We start from the raw sequence: 21798 nt of genomic DNA, 5'->3' as shown, positions 1-21798 counted from the left end.
ATAAATATGACAAAAGCACATAACAACGTGGATACATTTAAATGAAAGCTGAAAATATAAAAAATAATCCTAAATAAAAATAAATACTATAATAGTATATAAGTAATACTAAAGTGACACTCATGACCTTTTACAGAATAGATAAGCTACTATAGATTAAATATTCTGATTTACCTTATGTGTGTAAAATGATAGCGTTTATTTTTTAATTTTTTTACTTCTGCAGCATGATGAAGTAGCAATTGTCTTTCCGGTCATGACATCCTTCAGCATTTTCCAAAAAGGCTGTATTTCTTCTTCTTGGAAAAAGTTTTGGCAAATGATTATGTGTCTCAGATACAGGGTGCCATGTAACTGTTTTTATGGCCTTCCCGCTTCGTGTTTCTCCACAGATCCGGACTTCTGACTTTACTGATTAACAAGTGTCTGTGATGGCCTGAGCAATCAGTACTCGTTTCCTGTCATTTATTTTATGACAGGGTTGCTGAGTGGACAGGGAATAAAATAGTTACAGCTAGTGTTCCTGAAGCTGGAATCAAAATTTTACATAGAAACCAGCACAAATAAATTGTTTAAAACACTTTAACCATGTGATGTGTACTGAACGATAGCACAAGTTTACAGCAATTGTGCGTTTTTTTTAAATATGCTATCTTAATGATATGATTGAAATGATGTGTGCCATTAAGTTTTAGTCAGGTTATCTCATCAGTTTTATTGCTGTGTTTTGTTGTGCTGCAGGTATGATCCACAGACACACACGGCAGCCACTGATATCCTCCCATCATCAGATCATTACCGGCCCTCCTGAGATACTGACAGCTTCTCGATCTCCACTGCTCATGAAATGTCATGGTATGTGCTCTGCTGTAATTAAGTTTACTGCAGGATACTGAGAATTCCCTGAATGGTTAAATATATGGTCAGGAAATGGAAATGGTTCATGTTCAAACCCTGCAATGGGCAACCCATGAATTACCACAACTGTACCCTTGAAAAGTTATTGTAGTTGCTGTGGATAAAGCATCAGTTAAATGGCAAATCGGTAATTTGATAAACCACTACATGTTATGAAATAATTGGTATAAATTGCAAAATACTGTCATTTGCAAGTTTCCAAATATAATATAAAATATATAATTTAAATGCAGGAACTCTAATGCTGATTGCCTGGATGCTCTTTACTTAATGTCCTAATTAATGATTAAATGAAAAATCGATAATTTTGACCCATACAATGTATTTTTGGCTATTGCTACAAATATACCCCAGCGACTTAAGACTGGTTTTGTGCTCCAGGGTCACATATGTCGTTATAATTGGTTCTACGCAGTTATTTTAGTATTATTTATATACTGTTTTAGTATTTATTTATTCATTCAATATTTTTATTTAATATTTTGAATTAGCCTTCATTTTTCAGTTTTCTTAATTCTTGTTAAATTTTGATTTGACTTTTTTTCATTTTAATTTTAGTAATTTTGTTATGTGGTATTCTCACTTTTATTTATTTATGTATTTTTGTTACAATAGCTTTAGTATATTTTTATTGAAGTTTTAGTTTTAGTCATTTTAGTACTTAAATTATAGTTACTTGCCAAGGCAACATTTTAAATTTTTGTATAATTGATTCTTTATTTCAGCTTTATTTCAATGAGCAAAAATAGTTTTGTAATAGATGTAGTTTTAGATAACAGTACTGTAATGACACTGGTTCTGTGCAGAGAGCTGGTGCTCATCCATACCTTGGCTGCACTGTTATGATTCTCGCCTTCTGTCAGCCAATAATAGCTGCATTCAGACCAGCTCCAGATTCCTCACAGAAATGACTCCTCAATTAACTTGAATTTGCAACTTGGTCATTTTAACCTCTTCTGCTACCATATCCGAAACTGAATAACTTAATGACATAACATAACACAACACAAGACAATCATTTCTTTTTCTCAGGCGATGGATATTCAATTTGTCGCACTGGGGTGTTGGAAATGCTGCTGAAATTATTGCCGGTGAATTTGCTCTTTGTAATTTTGCTGTTTAGAAGGTTTATCTCAAATCAATTTCTAGCAGTAATATCACATTCAAAACCTTTTTTAAAAAATATTTTAAAAAATGACTTTTTTATTATTATTATTTCAGTGGTTTCCATGTTTTTTGGAATAAAGCAACAGTCTCTTTTGCTGCTGTCTTATTCTTCCAACAAAGAAATAAACTCACCTACATATTTTTTTATATATATATAAGTCATATATTAATCATATATTAATTAGATTAATCATAAAAGAAATCAGGTATTGCAATATGCACAACAACTCACCATCAAGGCCTACCATAAGGCTCAAAAAGAAGCATGTACATAAGCATCTTAACCAAATGCTCTTATTTCTGCTTCCACAGGATACTAAGTTTAGAGTGGCTTGCTGTTTTTGTGCTCGGAAACTCAGCATTCTGTATCTCACTGCTCGCCTCCATAGGGGATGTATAATGAATCATATGGCAGTACAGGAATTGGAATAAAGACCTAATTATTCATAGAGCAAGACAAGTCATTATCAGTTTCACTTTATTCAAGGTTTGAACAGTATTTTGCATTGAAAACATCCTGCAAGGAAGAAACATGTCTATTAAAACATTTCAAACATGAATATTATGAAGTAAAATTCACACATATTTTAAATTATTTTCACAGAAGAATAAATGCACATTATATCCAGACAATCAAAGCAAAAAATATTTAAAAGGCTCACAATGTAGTTATTGTACAGAAGTCAGCTACCTCTGCAAGCTACATCCACAATATACTCTATTGGACATTCCAAGCAGCGGTCTTCCTTGTCTTAAATCGCACTTTTGATCAGATTAAATCAAAGATAAATGCATTTTATTTGCTGAAAATAAATGTGAAATTAGAATAATAAATTTCTCAATGTTTGGCGTAATTGTTGTACATAGTGCAATTTAGGAATACATTACGGTATAAATTCTTTAACTGCAATAATATAAAAGTATATCCAGGATAAAATTCAGAGTGAAAATACTAGCATCCAAAAGATGTAAAAAGGTATGAGATCAGTTGTTAATATTTTGACTCACCTATTAACTTCCAGGTTTGTACTAGTAATTAATGTTTTACTCTAAAATTATTTGCACATGCTTATACGGTAATGGAACCTTGATTTGTGCTTGATGCTTCGTTTAGGCAAATCACTCAGTCTTGTTGCTGATGATTGGCAAAGATACCTGCTTCCCACCTCTGGGCCAGGGCACTTTTCCGTCTGACTCGAGGGTAAGGTGCCTCAGAGAACTAAAGGAGAAAGCTTCACCTGTAAAACTGCATGCAGTTTCCAGTTTCAAGGTGAAATGGGCACAGATCAATGAGATGTCAAAGACATGTAAATGAAAAACATAAAAATACACCTCAATGGAATTCATGACAGTTATATATGATACATGAGAGGACAAACAGAAAAATATGCACAGTTCAAAAATCTGCAACTTTGAATCATAGCATGCCTAAATATAATGTACCTTGTGGTCGCAGGACATAGTGGAGCGATCCATTTTGCGTGTCTTTGATGGAGATGAGGGGGATGACTTAGATTTTGCTGGCACCTCTCCTGTAAAGTGTCCAAATAAGAGAAAGAACATTTACTGAACTACATCTTTATGTAATGACATCAATGAAGTAAATACGCTAATGGTTGCTAAACGTGGTACCTGGTTTCTCATAAGTGAAATTCTGCAGTTGGCTGGGGGACACGAGGACGGTGTCATATCTCTCCTTTACATATAGTTGTGCTCTCTGCCTTCTAAGCTCCTCTTCTCTTTGCCTCACCAACTTGATCTCCTGATGCACCAGAGACTGGGTGCTTTGGGAGCGCAGTTTGAAAAAGGGATTGTTCTGAAAGGTGCTCTCTTGTGTCTCTTGACATGCAGAGCTCAGGCAGAATTCCGAGGCACTTCGAATTATGAGATTTGATGTCTCCAGGATAATGACATTATTCATGTCGGATGGCCATACTTGGAAACTGCTCGTCCCTGGAGAAAGCATCCCACCTTTTCTTTGGCTCCGTGGGCTGGTGGGGTACGAATCTGGCTCAAGTATTACGACATTGTTGGCGGTCATTTCATGGTATGTGGGACTTCTTCCAGATGAAGCTGTGATGGACAAAGTTGGAGTTCTTGCACTAGGAGATCTCTGAGAAATGCATCTGTCCTCCGGTGTGTCAAACATCTGTCTTTTCTCCCCAGGTTCTGATCTGCTGTGGTGAAGAACGCCAGGCTTGGGTTTAATTTGCATAGTGTCGCCAGAAGACATCTTTGCCATTGTCCTCTCTCGTCTGAAAATCTCCTCTCGTTCGAGAGCTTCATGAATCTCCCTCTCCACTGGAGTTTCTGGCTCATCATAAGGAGACCTATAGCTTGTGTCATCTAGACCAGAGTCTTCCGAACAGGGGCTGAATTGAGTGTACTGGTAATCACCCAGACCAAGACTCTCTATGTCAGGGTCTCTTCTGGGGTGATCAATGTTGCGGACAGGCGTGTACATGAAGTTGTGTCCACCCTGGCAAGATGCCTGCCTCATCGCCGGCCGGTGCACCAGACCTTTTGTTTGCTCTTCCATCTTCTGCCACTGCTTGCGAGCCACCCTAAAATCCAGATGCTCTGTGCTGACATTCTCGCTCTTTATTTCCTGAACCACGCAGAAGTCTTTTGGCAACTTTTTGTCGAGCTCTGAAGTTGAACAAGACAGGCGCTGAAGGTTGTGCTTTGAAGTTTTACCAAGCTCTTCCTCATCCTCTGCAATCTTGGTTAAACTGCAGTAATGGGCCGAGGAGTCCAAAGAAATATCTCGCAGCTCACATTCAGTGGGACACTCTGGTTGTTCTAGAATCTCACTTTCATTAATGTTGAAAGCCAGAGCTTCATCTTCAAGTTCAGCATTGCTCTCAGTCACTTCATTGTCTTCCTGCCTCTTGTTCTAGAATCTCACTTTCATTAATGTTCAAAGCCAGAGCTTCATCTTCAAGTTCAGCATTGCTCTCAGTCACTTCATTGTCTTCCTGCCTTGCTTGGTCTTCCGAGTTTACCTCTGCTTCATCCATACCCAAGAGATCACCGTTCTCCTCAATCTCTTCTTTATCTACAGCTGATGGAGCTAAAGACCTCCACGGCTCTTCAGCATCACTGTCTGACGAAATGATGGCCATCTCCACTAGCAGACAGTCACTTAGGTCATCTCGATCCATATCTGGACAAGATTCAGTCGGGACTTCAGAAATCACCAACTCATTGATTTGCTGCTCCAGCACAGATTCTTCTTGTGCTTCCAGCCTCTCCTCAGGTTCATCATGTTCTTCCTCTTGGGTATCATCGAAATTGTTGATTTCCATTTCTTCTTCTGGTTTGTCATTCACAAGAGGCTCTTCGTGAGACTCAAAGGCCAAAGATTCTCTGCCATCTGGTTCATCTTGTTCATTGACCTTGACCGTAATGCCTTCTTGAGAGTCTTTGCTTCCATCAGATTCACCTGAGCCATCACATTCATTAATTATGGCTTTGTTTTCTTGCCCATCCAGATCTTCATGGGGGTTGCTCTGTTTGGTATCTAGGCACTCTGGGAAATATGTGACAAAACATTCATTCACCTCCTCAGTGAATGGACATGTCTGGTCCTCTGTACACCCAGGATTCATTTTACAGTCTGTTAGATCAGCCATTTCTGAAAGCTGGTTGGTCTCCATGGTGACTGCTTCAGAGAGGTATTCCTGCTCTTTTTGCTGCTGATTTACAGAGGTGCTTTTGCCTTCATTTAGTTCACTTCCATATGACCTTCGCACACCAGCTGTGACTCTCTATGGAAGTTACATTGAAAAGATCTGTTTAGAATTAAAGGAACACCAAGCTTAGGAATTCTGAGATCATTAAACATGTCAAACACTAACAATTTTTCGCCTAGTCTTGCTCCTTGAAAAGTTCTGGATGCACTTAATATAACAACATTAAGCTAGAAAAACCAGTCTTGTGCTGTTTCTATAGCAGAATTGCACAGCGTCGCTTTTTTAGTTTGATCAAGCTCTTCTTGTATTCATGCTGTGAGATATATGTGGGTGGACCTCTTTGATAGCAAATAACCATGAGAAGTGGTTTCTAACAGAGCAAGCAATCTCAAAGTGGGCTGAAAAAGTCACCAATCTACATTTAAAGGATGTTTTAGTAGCCTCATAGAAGTAAGAGCCACAAAATATGAGACTTCTAAAGAAAACACACAATTCTATTTTAATTTTACCCCTAATTTAGGTCATTTTAAATAAAAGCTATGAAATGAGCTGATGAGTTAATTCAACTGGGTTTAAAAAGGGAGACATACAAAATGTGCAGTGCTCTAGAAACATTCTTAAAACACTGCTCTAAAATACATGAAAAAGGTCTATGGCAAGTTGCAATCACAACTTTCTAAGCTTAAATAAAGTGAAGGGAAGCACTTCTGAGGAAATACACTTCATTCTTGAAAGTACTATCAATCCAAAATCTAATTAGATGACTGCACTGTTACAAGAACTACCTAAAATAATTTTAAATTCCTGTTTCCTCATTTATCAGTTAGCAGTTTGCCATCCCCTTCTCTGCAGTATGTGGATGATCATAATGCCATTTCATATGATACTGTCATAGTCATAATTTATTGGCAAGATACAGTATGATTTCAGAGAGTCTGTTTTGTGTTTTTTTCCCTGAAAAGTAGTGGTTGCTTGGCAACATGCTAGATCTGAGGAGGCTGTCCTGTTTATGAGCCATGCAGAAGCAGCTTACTAGTCAGAGCCAACCTATTCAAAGTGCCATGCCGTAGGTTTATTATGGCTATCAGCCTGAGTTTATCCAGTGAGAGAGAGAGAAACAAATCTATTGCTCATATCGAGCAGATGGGATGTTCTTTTATGCATGCCTGCTGGTGCTGTGACCACCATTAACCCCAGACTCATCCTGCCTGTTTTGGAAAATACATTTCTGATGTCTGAACATTACATCCACTTTGCCAGAGGTGGAATTCTGCAGAGCACAAAATGATGTCATCAGCTATTAAGTGCGACTGTGACTGTTAGGGATAGTTCACCCAAAAATTAAGATGTAAGGACAAGGGATTATGAACTAACAGCCTCAGTCACCACTCACTTTCCATTCATGCAACTTGTTTCCATTCAATGAAAGTGAATGGTGACTAATGTCATTCTGCCTAGCATCTCCTTTTCTTTTTCACAGTCAAACTTCTCTCTTGTAAATGGTAGATAGCCTACTGAAGTGAATTTGATTTGTGAAAAATCTGAGTATATTTTGTATCACTGCAGCACTAACGGCAAGCAGATATGGAATGTATTACCAATCAATCTCGAAATGTCGGATGGAGACAACGCAGCATCTCAACTCTTTTTAAATACACTGGACACTCGGCCAAGCATGACAGTACAAATGCAGCACACTGAATTCCTGCATCATTCCCTCTTCGTGCCTTGCGCATGCAGATGTTCGCCAAAGCAGATACGGATGCAACAGATGCACAAAGCGTCAGTATTTTCATACCTACCAGCAGCTTTAAAAACAGGAGCCAAACGGATATCATCTCCAATCTACCGCAATACGCACATGCATGTATAATTTGTACAGATAACGACAGTAACCAAATGGCGACGCGTCGGGAGTAATTCATATGGTTGAACTCGAAGAAGGAAAAATCAAGCTCGCGACGAACTCCTCCTGTTGAGGCCTATCGATCCGTCAGCGATTGTCAAAAGTGAAACAGAGCAGACAGAACAGATATTGACAGAAACGGCCGCAAGCGAATGTCTGCGCCCCGCCAGCACTGGTTGCACTGAGCTACAGATCCGCTCTGTACCTCTGGGTGCCCACGCTTTCTCAACCAACTATTGAACGCTTGGCTTTGCCTACGCGATTTTGAACATAGGCTACTACAGTCCATAATTCTGACCAAGGTCACTCTCGCTGTGCAACATTATTCTCACATATTTATATATATGCGTGTATGTGTAGAACGAAAAACATTTCCGTTTACATTTATTACTATAATAATATGAATTTATATATTTATTTACCTAATGAAACTATGAGCAATCGGTTGTATAATATTTATAGGCTATATTTATTAAAATAAACACTTTATGACCTTTTGATACAAGACAGAGCTTGCTGCATGTATTAATGCAGCTGAATGTATTAATCCGTATCCTAATTTAAAAATGTAAATAAAGTGTGAATATGCATTTATATGTGCTTTTCCAGAAAATAAAAGAAAAAATCTGTCTGGAGAAATCCGCTTCTGTACTTAAAATCCTCTGATGCTTTATTTTCAACTCTGAATCCTCTGTGCTGCATGACATAGACACATCTCTTACATTTGGTGTTGGAATAATAAAGTTAGATATGATACTGTGGTATGTTGATTGATTAATTGATTTTTTAAATACCCATCTCTGTGGACCAAACTTATCCTCCATTAATAATGACAAGGACTAGACTCTAAGCCAAACCAATCCTCATATCATCATGCTTTCCAGGAATAACCCAGAAATCTGTATTACTCACCTGCCACATCTGTTCTATTGCAGTGATGTCAGCTGAGATGTAAACTCTTATTTATTGTGTAATTCCACATTCTAACTTCATATCCATGTCTTTTAAAAAAATTATTCCAAGATTAGCAAGGGTTAAAGGTTAGAGTTTTTTTTGACAATGCATAAACTCCTTTAGTGCAAAATTATCCTGGACCTTAGACCATGTTTACTTATTATTAGCACCCATCTTGGGTGATATGATTGTAAATTGACAAATGTAAATTTCCATTATCTTGTAAATAAATTGAAATCATTGTTGGATGTGCCAGGGAATGAGGCAAAGCTTTATTCCAGAATATGCAATTCCAATCTGCTTGACGAACAACATGGTAAAAATAACGTCAGTAAGTTTGGTGAAGGATATTCTGTCTGTTTGCTGCCTGTGTTACTGGCTCAGGCTCTGTATGTTTTCCCACTCATCTTCTGTGTTTTTGTAGCTACCATCCCACACGCTTGACAGAAAAGCAGCATGAATACAATCCAACAAATTGAAAATATAACACCAAAAAAGGCATTGTCTTTCTCTCCTCCCTGTCTTTTCTCCTTAAGACCTTCCCACCACAATGCACAAATTTGCTAAAACTCTTAAGTGTATATCTGACCCCTTTTTAAACTCTCTTAAAGATGTATAAAAATGTTTTTCGCCAGACGCAGGTGTACTATGACTCATCTCTCCGTCCAGAGACTGACAGATGTGTCACATATTCCATAGGCATCAATAGAAAAGTTTGGAATTTGGATACTTACTGTCAGTGATGGAGCTTTGAGGTCAGCTGGTTTAACAGTGAAGGTCTCGTTTCTTCCTCGGAGTGCATGTATGTGTGTTAGTGTGTGTGAATGTGTGTGACACAAGCCACAGCTGTGATTGAATGCGTCGGAATCGACCAATGGCAGCACAGTTACTCCACTGACAGACATGACAAGCTCCAGCTCTCACATACACAGACACATATACCTAAGGAGAATATACCTAAAAATATATTTGCACAAAATCCTCACTGCTCTGAAAAAAAGCTCACACCAGACGTCTGTTATCAGACAGTTTGCTGTAAGTCACCAGTACACAGAATCAAATACAGAAGCTCAGTGTATTAAAGGATCAGCTTTAATCTGATTTATTTTATTTATTTTTTTCCACATCGCTCTACAATCAGTTTTGCAAAACTAGAGAGACCAAAAACAACATTATAGGGTGTTATTCGTCAAAAAAGTCCAATATTTCTGTTGTTGTAAAAGGGAAAGTTCACCCAAAAAGTGTAGATTCCATCATCATTTACTCACCATTATGTTGTTACCAAACCCCTTTTTTTCTTCTTCTGTGAAACACAAAAGTAGATATTTAGCAGATTGTACAAGCTGCTCTTTTCCATATAATGAGAATGAATGGTTACAACAACTATCCCTGGTCCCAATCTACTTTCACTGAATGACAAAGAAGAGTTTAAAAATATCTAATTTAAAAATATCAGAAATGTCAAATATTTAATGTTGAAAATGTAATTAAACAAATAAAAATAAATAAAATCGAATACAAATTAAGAATATAAGCTAAAAAATTATAATTTTGTGTTTCACAGAAGAGAGAAAATCATACGAGTTTAACAAATGAGGCTGAAAAAGTGATCAATTTCATTTTGGGTGAAATATCTCTTTAATTTGTTAGTTGTTTTAATAAAGGCACTACTTACTATTTTATCTAATAATAATGTTTTCGAATAAGGACTCACAAAGATGACCTTGACATGGACATCTGAAAAAATAAAAATAAAAAAAAGAATATAAAAACAAAAGACTCAAAAGATTCATTCATTAGCACAGGTAATAGAGGTGTCTCAAACAGCTGTCAGCCACATATACAGACACACGTCATGAGGTTTGATTGTCATTCTGGGTTTTCCTCTTACAAGGAGAACACATCTGAAAGGATGCCTCATACAGTATTTTGACATTTGACAGCAATACTTTCCTTTTTGAAGGTTCAGTCTTATAGCTCTCATGTATAGCTTTCATAATATTGGCTGTCGCTCAATTCAAAAGCTCCTGATGTCACATTTGTCAGCTGAATACGTCATTTAGGCCATCTCATTTAGGAAAAGTAACCATTACATTGCAGAGTATGAAAGAAATTATAGTAATTTATGCCTCAAAAGGAATAACAGTCAATTTTATAATGGTTAATTTTCTTAAATGAGACATCTTGAATGATGTATGTGGCAGACAGATGCAACTTCTATAAGACGCAGCCTTCAAAATGACAGCTATTGAGTTTATTGGCATGTCCTTTCAAACATTAGATGGTGTCATAGCTTACAACAGATATGTGTGTAGTATTTCTGTCAAGCATCATTGTCATTAAAATTGAATTTAAATTATGTGTGGGAATAAATAAAATTTTCAGCAGCATAAAACAATTAGAGTTCAAATCCAGCACTTATTTTTGTGAAATAATTTCTTGAAAAGTGTTAATAGCACATCCTCATTTTAATTTCAAAAGACTCTGCCAAAATGTTGATTCACGTTCCTCGTTTCGCTGGCCGCTTTGGACAATTCGTGCAAGAGTCTCAGAGTTCCCAGAGTGTGAGTGCCACACTGTGAGTGTGTGTTATGCGGTTTGGCCCAGTTTCTCCATCTGTATCTGTAATGCTGTAGGGAGCATGAGAGAAAATACATTGATTTAGCTGCTCAATTCTATCCTCCCAACCACACAGAAGATTATGGACAACATGGACATGCGGATGCACACCAGATCCAGCACCAGTAGCTTTTCACTGATAGCCCTCAGAAGCATTACACTTCCTCAACGATTAATCTTTTTGTGCGGTTTAAATAGAAGGATCATTTTAATAAACTCTAGCTATAAAGACATTTGTCCTTAGAAACAAGCTATCCCCATTTATATAATCCCCAAGATTGATTATATAAGAGTGTTTCAACACATGACCCAGCCTTCTTAAAAGCCTCTTAAGGTTGGAAGACATGCGCAGCAAATTATCTGCCCACCACTGGAGTCTGTGTGCGTGTGTGAGCTTCTGAAAAAGATTGACAGGGCTTGATTGTGTAATCTACAATGAAGAGATGACACAGAGGGGGTCATGTGTGGGAGTGTGTCCCCCATTCTTTAGATAAAGCATACTGTTAAATGACATAATTCATATCAAGTCTATAGGAGCAAAATATTGTCATAATGGCTTTTAGTTAGTGTGGTGTCAAAAGTTGTGAGCCACTTATCTTTTCATGCAACGTTTGTATGGGTGGTGACGTTGTAATAAGTCTGTTTTTCAGCATTAAAGGAATAGATCACTCAAAAAATGTATATTCTGTCATTTACTCATGACTTTCAAAATCTGTGTGCTGTATACATTTCCTGTGGAACACAAAAGAACTTTTCAAAAAACCATAATGCAGCTCTTACAATATAACAATAATTAATAGTGACAACAAATTCACACTTACCTTGGCAACTGAAAAAACATAAGATGAATACGTTGAAGTGCTATGCTAAAATGACTAAAAGTTAAATCAATTAAAGCTAAATATAAAAAAGACAGAAGCACATTTAATGACTAAAAAGTAATTTCAATGGGAAAAAAGACATGTATATAAATAAAAAAATAACACCTATTAATACATATTTTTGGGTGAACTATCCCTTTAAAAAAGAAGAAAATTTTCATTCATTCAGTCAGTTTTATTACAAAGGTTCATCTGTCATGCTTTTCCCAAAACACTCATATACACAAAGTCAAAGCAAAAGAAAGAGGATGCTTGACAAAAAGAAGCACAATCCATGACAGCAAGCACGGCTGTACATGTCATAGCAAATTGCATGCCGTCATGCTAATTATTGCAAGTGGCAAAAGCACAGTTAACATATGCAAAAGTAGTAGCATAGAAAGTTTGGCAGGTGAATAATGAGAGTGGTTGCATATTGCATGTATTCTTTTGAAAGAGATGTGAATTTCCATCCCTTCACCACTAGAGGGAGGTAAAGCTCTAAATCAGGGGTCTTCAACCTTTTTCAACGATCCCTTGGTGGATAATAGACACATTTTTATGTCAAATTTAAGAGATGCATTCTAAGAATGGCCATTAAATAACATGTATATAAGAATGCATTTACATACCTATGATGCTTACATTCATTCAATTGCATATTCATTCAAAATCAGTACTGAGCACATACCTGTATTAAGTGAAATAAAAATGTAGAATAATATACATCTTAATAAAAAGATAAAAAGTCTGTATTCAAAGAATTCTTTTTTTTAAATTTTATTTAGCAAGCACGCATTTACTTGATCAGAAATGACAGTCTTTGATCAACAGCAAGACCTTTTGTTTACAAAAGATTTCTATTTCAAATAAATGCTGTTCTTTTGAACTTTGTTCGCCAAATATTTCTGAATAAGATGTATCACTATTTCCATAAAATAATAAGCAGCACAACAATCTTCAAAACTGATAAGAAATGTGTCTTTAGCACCATATCGGCATATTAGAATGATTTCTGAATGATCATATGACTGGAGTAATGGCTGCTGAAAATTCAGCTTTGCCATCACAGAAATAAGTTACATCTTATAACATATTAAAACAGAAAATAGTTATTTAAAATTGTTATAATGTAATAATATTTTACAATATTACAGTTTTTACTGGGGTTTTGATCAAGTAAATGCAGCCTTGGTGAGCAAGAGATAAAAAAAAAAAAACTCTTAGCGACCCAAAACTTTTGAACAGTAGTGTATTTAGATGAACTTACCTTTTTTTTTAGTTAACTTAATACTGTTTTTTCCCCCCAACATTTCCACAAAAATTGAATTGAGATTAAATGATAATTGCAGTACCGCCATTTGAAGACCCCTGAAAAGACATTGTCAGAAAACATAAGCAAATGCCAACATGAAGCAAGCAGTTTGTTAAGAGACTGAAAAACTGAAAACCACAATGTAAGACAGCAGTGTCCAGCATGCAGAGCGAGAGAAGCCAGTCTGGTGAGAAGCTGCATCATAGAAGAGCTGATAGAGTGTTAGTGAAACTACATCAACACACAGCAGTGCTTGTGTCTCCTTTTGACCTTTTTGATCTTTGGAGTACCTGTAGCTGACGGGTCTTCCGTGCCGTCTCTTTTGCCCTTCCGTCCAGCAGAGTAGGGAAAGGCGTTGTTGGCATTGCAGTTCTGATGGGGGTTGAAGCTCTTGCTCGCTTCATCTTCACCATCTCCAATAATCACCAACTCTGCCCGAACTGAGCCCTCATAGCTCTGGCTGTCATCTCCGGCATTCTGGTAACCCATGAATATCATGGTGACTGGCTCGTCCGATGGCATGGCATTCAGTACACTGAGTTTGGAGTCCTCAGAGTAGGCTGAACACAGGCTGTGTTTTGAGATGTCACAATCCAAATGTCGCATTCCCCAGTGGTTCTCTCTTTGGTTGTAATACTGTTCATGTGCGTGTCTTTCCCCTCTGTGTAGCTCACGGCTGTTGTGATAGTATTCGTCTGGTCTGTCATTGTAATTAGGCATTGGCAGGAGAGGAAGTCCTTGACCCGCGTCCTCTGGACAGCACACGCCATCATTGTACACAAGCTCAGGCCATGCCGATAAGTCAACACTATAGGGATCTTGGTATCCATTGGATTCATTGCTCTCCCTGATTTCAGTGGCTGATTGTAACTCATGGGAGAGGTTGTAGGGATATGAAGCGTCTATCTGAACCTGATTGGACCTCTTCTTTTTCTCAGAGGCCTGCCTCAGCAGCTCTTCGACCTCCACGGGACTAAGTTCATCCACTCCATTCGCACCTGGCTGGTGGCCGTCTGTACGCAGGGCGTAGACGGACTTCCGGCCATCGTCGTAGACTTTGATGCCTTTCTGCTGGAGCTCTTGGGGAGAAATGGTGGCGGTGGAGAGAACTTGGCTTTCCCCTGTGCGCAAGTCCTTCTGAACGTTAATTTCCATGGCGAACAAAGCTGTAAGAGACAAATGGAATGTGTGCAATATATTGGAATTATTTAAAACGTTTAATTCTTTCTTGTATCCAAGTTCAATATGCAAAATTAACAGTAAATAAGACATTTGTGTGTCCATGTCCATAAAGTGTGGCTATAGTGCCATCACAACATTAAAACATTAGCTCAGCCAATGGGGCGAGTTTGGAGGCAGGACTATCTGTTTGACCAACTGATGGCAGTGGGACTGTAAAGCAAACCTGTTTGACAATTTTTGAAAAATTATTATTTTTTGATTGATAGTGGCACAGAAATGACACACTTCATCTTTGCACAATATTTAAACAGGGATTTCCAAACGTTTTTGTCATCCAAACTCCTTTGATCTAAAATATTTACTTAAAATACACTCAAATAATGTTTCAATTTAACACCATATTGCTTGTTCACAATTATATGCTTTTGGTTAATGGTCACAGGACAAGCGGGTAAACAAATAAAATGTCTGATTTTGGTTCAGTAAGATTCATTAAAATTTTCTTTTTAAAATTATTCTAATTTTACATTTTTAGAATTTAATTCACTTTTTTAATTAGCTTCAAGTAAGCAACTCATGAAGCCCCTGGAGTTTACCAGGCATTTGTTAACCCAGTTTGGAAAACCCTATCTAAAACATTTAGTTTGCTGTTCTACATTCCAGAAACACTGTATATTGAAAACAGTTTGAAGTCTTCTTTCAGTTTACCAGGTTTGGTTTGATCAGTTTTTGCTTCAGTTTCCAGGTCTTGTTTCTTCCTCTGCTTTAACAGGGGTGTGCTGGGCTTTAGCATATTTGGAATTGTTGAATGAATATAGATCGGCTCTGCAAAAAGAGTGAAAATAATCATAAATATGGCAAAATTTAACACAAAAATATGCTGGCAATTTGTTTTATGGTCCGTACAGCATTGTGATGGAGTTTTACAGTATTTACCTGATATGAAATCTGCATTCGCTGCCTGTGGAGATACAAACAGAGTCATGTCCTAATATAAAGTCTATATAGTTCAAGCAAAAAGCACAGTTTCTGATCATTTTAATTTCTTAACCACATCAAAAGCAGTGTACCTTAATTATATCCTCTGGAGACTTTTCAATGGCTTTTAGCCTCTTTAGAATCAGCCCCTCATTTGTTGAGATGTTAATTTCCTCTCTCTCCAATGCTTCAATCTCTTTCTCTATCCTACAGAGAATTTTTTTACAATACTTGTTTAAATAAGACTCTAAATATGCAGTTCTCTAGAGTTCTCCTGGCACACACACACACACACACACACACACACACACACACACACACACACACACACACAGATTGACCTCTATTACTGGGTCAAGTCACACAAGAGTGCCATCCCTGACAAAGCACCTGTCACTCTTTACACTTTTTGTTGCATAGACATGCTAGACCCAAGAAGCAATGCGATGTTAACTGGTTATGAATGCAATATAAACAAATATTTAATAGCAGACATTTGAATTTGCTCTCTCATGGTCAGTCAGAATCATCATTAGTCTGAATCATTTAAGAATGAAACCAACAGCAATATTTGTGTTAGGGTGCGACCTGCATGTAGCAGACATTCAAGGACATGGTAGCAGCTTTTTTTAGCATCCTTTTTTTTTATAGCATCATTGTTACTACAATGCAATGCAGTTACAAAGCATTGCACACCTCTTGCCTCATACTTCACTCTAATAGATTTCATTACGGCACCACAGGGCAAATGACATTAGCTGAGAAACATCACACCAGCCCTGAAGTTCTCAGAGTTAAAAAGGCTTTTAAGAGATTGAACTCTTAATACAGTGTTCAGACTGAAAATTATTTGTATTCAGGAGATGTCAGTGCACATAGCAAAATGGTTTAGATCAGTTACTGGCTTAAATATGGTGTAAATAATGATACAGTAATTAACCCCTACAATAAATGTAACTTTATTCTTTCATCTTACCGATGTATGTTGCTCTTGAGGTGTTTAGTTTGTTGTGCATCTTCAAGAGCTTTTTGTGTTTCCTGTGCATTACTGCTGTTCATCCCATCCATGAGCCACAGATCTCTCATGGACCTTTTCTATGAAAGACATATAGAGATGCTTCAAATCCCAGACCATAACAATTCAGAAAAATGCTGATGAACCGGAAACTATCCTTCTAACATCAAGAAGGTACCTTGACATGTTGAAGCTTTAGTTTCTCTCTGTCAATTTCAAGCCGTTTGTGGGCAATTTCTTCTTGGATTTTTTTCTTATTCTGTGGACAAATGAACACGTTTAAATATGACACTGAACTAGCATACACTCTTAAAAATAAAGGTGCTTCACGATGCCATAGAAGAACCTTTTTGTCTAAATGGTTCCATAAAGAACCTTTAACATCTGAAGAACCTTTCTGTTTCACAAAAGGTTCTTTGTGGCGAAATAAGGTTCTTCAGATTACAAAAAGATAAGAAAGAGATGGTTCTTTAAAGAACCTTTGACTGAATGGTTCTTTGTGGAACCAAAAATGGTTCTTCTATGGCATCGCTTGAAGAACCTTTTGAAGCACCTTTATTTTTAAGAGTGTAGCTATGTAAGTGGTTGCAATACACTTTTTGTAACTGTTAACCAAAATGAATTTGTTTTAGTTAATTAAAACAAAGATTAATTTAATTAAAATATTAAAAATATGAATATCAAAATATTCATAAATATTATAATAGTGTATAAATAATACTAAAATAACACAGTCCAGTAATCATTCTAGAAAAATATTTAAGGACAGAATGCAGTGTTTAACCAATCAGAATTAAGTATTCCAGAGCCTTGAAATAAGTATAGACAATCCCATATGGTTACCGTAATAGCCTGAAGGCGTTGCTTTAAGAGTTCTGCTTCTTCCATCCTGCCTCTGGAGAATAAAAAAAGAAACATTTATCCTTATATGACACTCACCATACTAGTGAGGCTGTATTTTGACATCTGTCTAATGTCTCAAAGGGTTGCTGGGCGACATGTAGGTCAAACGCCATACAGTGACACTGATATTTGGCTACATGAGTTAATGTCCAATCATCACCACTTGCTTCCTGCTTTCTAAAGATCAATGTGGTTCCGTGAATAGCAGCAGTGGTAAAACAGTCTCTGTGATGCACCATAAATAATCTGCCTGACAGGGTTTGGTTCCCCGTTTCTGAGTGGGTGACCCCTTGTAGACACTGCCAGGTTTCATAGACATCCAAGTAAGGCTTTAGGCTAGAACTTGCCCCTTGAAGTAGCATCTTGCTTCATTCACCCGATTTCCAGTTAAATATCTCTTACAATAGGCCAGATATGCCCTCATGTGATTGTCACATCAGTTGTAATGCAGGAATATGAAACAACATTGTAAAACTTACAAGCAAAGCAATGGATGGACCAGTGTTTCCAACAGAATTATTTTTTCCAGCTGACTCCAGTGAGTCTTTCTGACCTCATAAAGCTACAATGGTTGTGCTGTGTGTTGATTTGTGCATGCAGCCACAAAGACAACAAAATTGAATGACATGCTGTCTTTGTTTTATTTTGCAGTACTAATATCTAGGGTAAAATATGGTAGATTTAGCAGTGGAAAAGTACAGGAAACGCTGCAATGCACCATCAGTTACTATATAGAATACATTTAAATTCACCTCATGTACTTCTGATACACTTTCAGTCATATCTTTGCTAAATATACTTTAGTCTTTGACCAACACAAGTACTTGTCTAGAAAACTTACACTGTCATGTTATAGTCACAGCAGGGCCTGTGTCTGTGGGTGCCCAGGCTGCTTTTTCTTTTCCCAGGAAATGTGAGACCGACTCCAGACTTCCTGTCGCTGTCCATGTTTCATACATAGACAGTATCTATTGCTGACTCAACACAACCCTACTCATCTGCTGTAGATATAAGGCTGTTCACTGCCCTGGACTCAACCCACACAGTTCAGCGTTACAATGTTAATTTCATTAACATATTAAAAACAACTGCTATTACAGATCACAAGAGAAAACACATTATCAATATGCAATCAATTTTAACGCAAAAATACATGTATATACACTATCATTCAAATGTTTTTGAAAGAAGGTTCTTATGCTCGCCAAGGCTGCATTTATTTGATCAAAAATACAGTCAAAACAATAATATTGTTAAATAATACAATTTACAATAACTCTTGTCTATACCTAATTAAATAAATGAAAATGTAATTTATTCTTGTGATAAAAAAAGCTAAATTTTCAGCTCCAGTCTTCAGTGTCACATGATCCTTCAGAAATCATTCTAATAAACTCATTTGGTGCTCAATAAAACAATTCTTATTACTATCAATGTTGAAAACCATTGTGCTGCTTAATATTTTTGTGGAAAGCTTAAAACATTTTTTCAGAATTCTTTGAATAGACAGTTCAAAAGAACAGCATTTATTTGAAATGTATATTTGCTTAGGATTATGTAAAGAAATATAAAATGACTGTCCAAAAATGTTTTCAGGAGAGACATCATTTAATTTTATCCAATTGATCATTTCAATTAATATCAAAGCATCATCTATACAGATCTATGGATGAGTTTGGTAACCCCTTGTGCTCCAGAATTCCACTAGACTCAGGCACAATCTAAAAATAACAAGGCCACCCAGGGGTACATTGCCTAATAAATCCAACACGGTGGCACACCAAACCATTGGGTCTCTGTTCTCCATGACATAAAAATTGTTTTGAATTGAAAGGACATAAGAGCCAGAGTAAAAAAAAAAAAAAAAAACACGCCAAAACAATAGTGAAAGGATTAAATGAGGAATAAATTAGATTGCACTGCATTTTACTGTGTAATTAGAGTGAAAAAGGCACAAAATTAATTCTTACAACAAACAGATTAAGTTAGATCTGACAGTTTTATTGCATAGGAACAGCACAGATTTTTAGCACAGATCCAAAGCAAACTTCGCTGATTGGCAGATATCATCTTATGGATATGATATAGCCTATTATACAAGTGTGTACACACTGTATTCTTTGCAGGCGTCTCCTGCACATGGTCAGTTTCCCTGTCAGTTTTATCCTAGAGGAAGTTTCTCTCTAATCTCCTCTAATCTGATCACCAGTCAGTTAAGATATAAATCTCATCATGTGGCATCTGCTCCCATAACAATATCCTGACTGGACAAACATCCAGGAATTGTACACTTATTATAGCTGAATGCAGATATCGGACATCTTAAACTTTAATTAAGTGTTTAAAGTTGTATCCAAAAGTCATAAATATATAGATAACTATTTGTTAAGTATTTGTGAGCATGCAGGTGTGTTCATGTGTGTAAAAATATAGAAAATTGGGCCTGAGTTGCAATTAAATTAGTTTTAAAATGTCACTGAATATTTCAATGACCAACTCTTTTTAATGACTTGTTAAAATAATAGGTGAAATCCACAGGACCCGTGAAAGTGACATTTGAAGATGAGCCGAGACCATCGATTCACGTGCAAATGAACTCTACAAAACTTTTTAAACAAATCTTCTGCAGGTTATGAGATCGGTTAATTGACCTTCACACTATGTTATCTTTGTATCCTCGCTAAGAAAAGTAAAACGGCAGAAAACACACTTACCGGGCCGCTGAAGACGAACGGATATCCAGAAGGGGGTTCTGAGTTCACACGCAGTCGTCAAGCGGCGCTCATTTAATGGCTCAGGCCCTCGCAGGTGCTGTAGGAATGATTGACAGTCCTCCCTTGAGCCAATGAAATGCCAGTGAGCCTGTTCAGTTGTTCAGTCTCTATAGTCTCATCAGTGAATGTTTGAAGTGAATGACGGCAGCCCACACCCGTGTACAGCCCACGCCTCTGTGTTTGTTATCTGTGGAGGTTAACAAACTTTAGGAAATAGCATTTCCTTGGAAGAAATTTTCTTAACACACCATAATAAAATGCTGAAAAAGTATCTTCAATTAATTTACCTTGTAACTGTCTAACACAAAGGTTATTTAGCAAATACAGACATTAAAATGTTTTAATAATTTAATAATAATAATAATAATAATAATAATAAAACATAGGAACTACATTTTTGTCAAAATTGAGTTTTGACTAAAATCAAAATCTGTGATATGTCTAGTTTTGGCTCAAAATGTCTTAGAATAAAAAAATGAGTCTAAACATTGATATCAAATCAATCAATAGGCCTATTAAAAAAAAAAAATTGGCCATTTTTCTCAGTTTCAGTTTTGGTGTAGTTATTGCATTTCACCTTTGGAATATATACAGTAGGATGGTTTCACTGGCTAGCTGTTTTTAAAATCTAATTTAGTTTAATTTGAAAACGTTTTACTGGACTTTAGGTTGTACAGCAGTGTCTCTTCACTCAAAACACCATTAGGCTATACACTTCAGAGCTGCTTTCTGAGCAGAAAAACAGTGTCACATATCATGTTGACATGGGGCGACTCACAAGCTGCAGTCAAGTGTCAGACATTCCTACATGCATACTTCTGTTTATTCACACTAGCCGTAGAAAATGAGACCCGCAGCCAGTGGTGGAAACTACTTCGTTACTGTAAGTACATTTTTCAAGTATCTGTAAGTTGTGTGTTAACTAAATCTGCTTTAAAGGGTGATCTGTTTAAGCCCACTGAAATGCTTGAATGCAGACACATTAACATCAGAGTCTCTATGTTTTTTTTTGGTAAAAAAAACCATTAAAATAACACAGATTAAATAAATTAACTCATGCATGTTTATTTTATCATACGGATCTGTACTTTTACTCAAGTACTTGATTTGTGTACTTCGTCCACCACTGCCCCGCAGCAGGACGGGACATTCCTTCTGCTGCGTCTAATGAAGAGAATGAAGAATGTTGAGATCTTTCATGAACTTCACCAGCTCATATCATTTACAGTGGGGGCTGTGTTTACTCAGTGCAACTTATAACATCCAAGTGAAAGATATAACACCAACAAGTCAGAAAAAAAATAACAGAATCACTGAGTTGGAAAAAGTTGTGGACAGGCACAAGTCAGGAGATGGATACAAAAAAAAAATTCAAATGCTTTATCAATGCTTAGAAGCACAGTGAAGTCTGTTGTTAAGAAGTGAAAGGTATTTAATACAACACAGACCCTCCCTGGATCAGGACGTCGCTCCAAACTGGATGAAAGAGCCAGGAGGAAACTGGTCAGAGAG

At 36.9% G+C, this 21798-nt stretch overlaps 1 protein-coding gene across 1 annotated transcript; it reads right to left on the bottom strand.

Moving 5' to 3' along the window:
* Positions 1 to 2941: 2941 nt before the first annotated feature.
* LOC107677747 (uncharacterized) lies at positions 2942 to 20306 on the bottom strand. Its single transcript, XM_016472764.1, has 15 exons — positions 20227 to 20306; positions 17453 to 17504; positions 16788 to 16868; positions 16571 to 16689; positions 15687 to 15801; positions 15553 to 15577; positions 15325 to 15441; positions 13670 to 14600; positions 12081 to 12088; positions 11987 to 11991; positions 7583 to 7762; positions 5004 to 5855; positions 3718 to 4909; positions 3529 to 3617; positions 2942 to 3304 (listed from the first exon to the last, which is right to left on the bottom strand). The coding sequence occupies exons 2-15, from the start codon at positions 17495 to 17497 to the stop codon at positions 3209 to 3211; spliced, it is 3855 nt and encodes a 1284-aa protein (XP_016328250.1). The 5' UTR covers positions 17498 to 17504; positions 20227 to 20306; the 3' UTR covers positions 2942 to 3208.
* Positions 20307 to 21798: the final 1492 nt, after the last annotated feature.

The sequence above is a fragment of the Sinocyclocheilus anshuiensis genome, unplaced genomic scaffold (assembly GCF_001515605.1).
Source record: "Sinocyclocheilus anshuiensis isolate Anshui unplaced genomic scaffold, SAMN03320099.WGS_v1.1 scaffold985, whole genome shotgun sequence".
In the NCBI taxonomy this organism is placed as follows: Eukaryota; Metazoa; Chordata; class Actinopteri; order Cypriniformes; family Cyprinidae; genus Sinocyclocheilus; species Sinocyclocheilus anshuiensis.
Note: the sequence above shows the minus strand (reverse complement) of the source record. Positions and strands in the feature narration are given on the sequence as shown.

Bases quoted from the DNA above. Each gene is read 5' to 3' on its own strand.
- LOC107677747 (XM_016472764.1), bottom strand. From the start codon at position 17,497: ATGGAAGAAGCAGAACTCTTAAAGCAACGCCTTCAGGCTATTACG. The intron at 15,578-15,686 runs GTACACTGCTTT...GTATCTCCACAG, and splicing joins CTCCAGAGGATATAATTAAG to GCAGCGAATGCAGATTTCAT. The intron at 4,910-5,003 runs ATTAATGAAAGT...CTGGCTTTCAAC, and splicing joins ATGAAGCTCTGGCTTTGAAC to ATTAATGAAAGTGAGATTCT.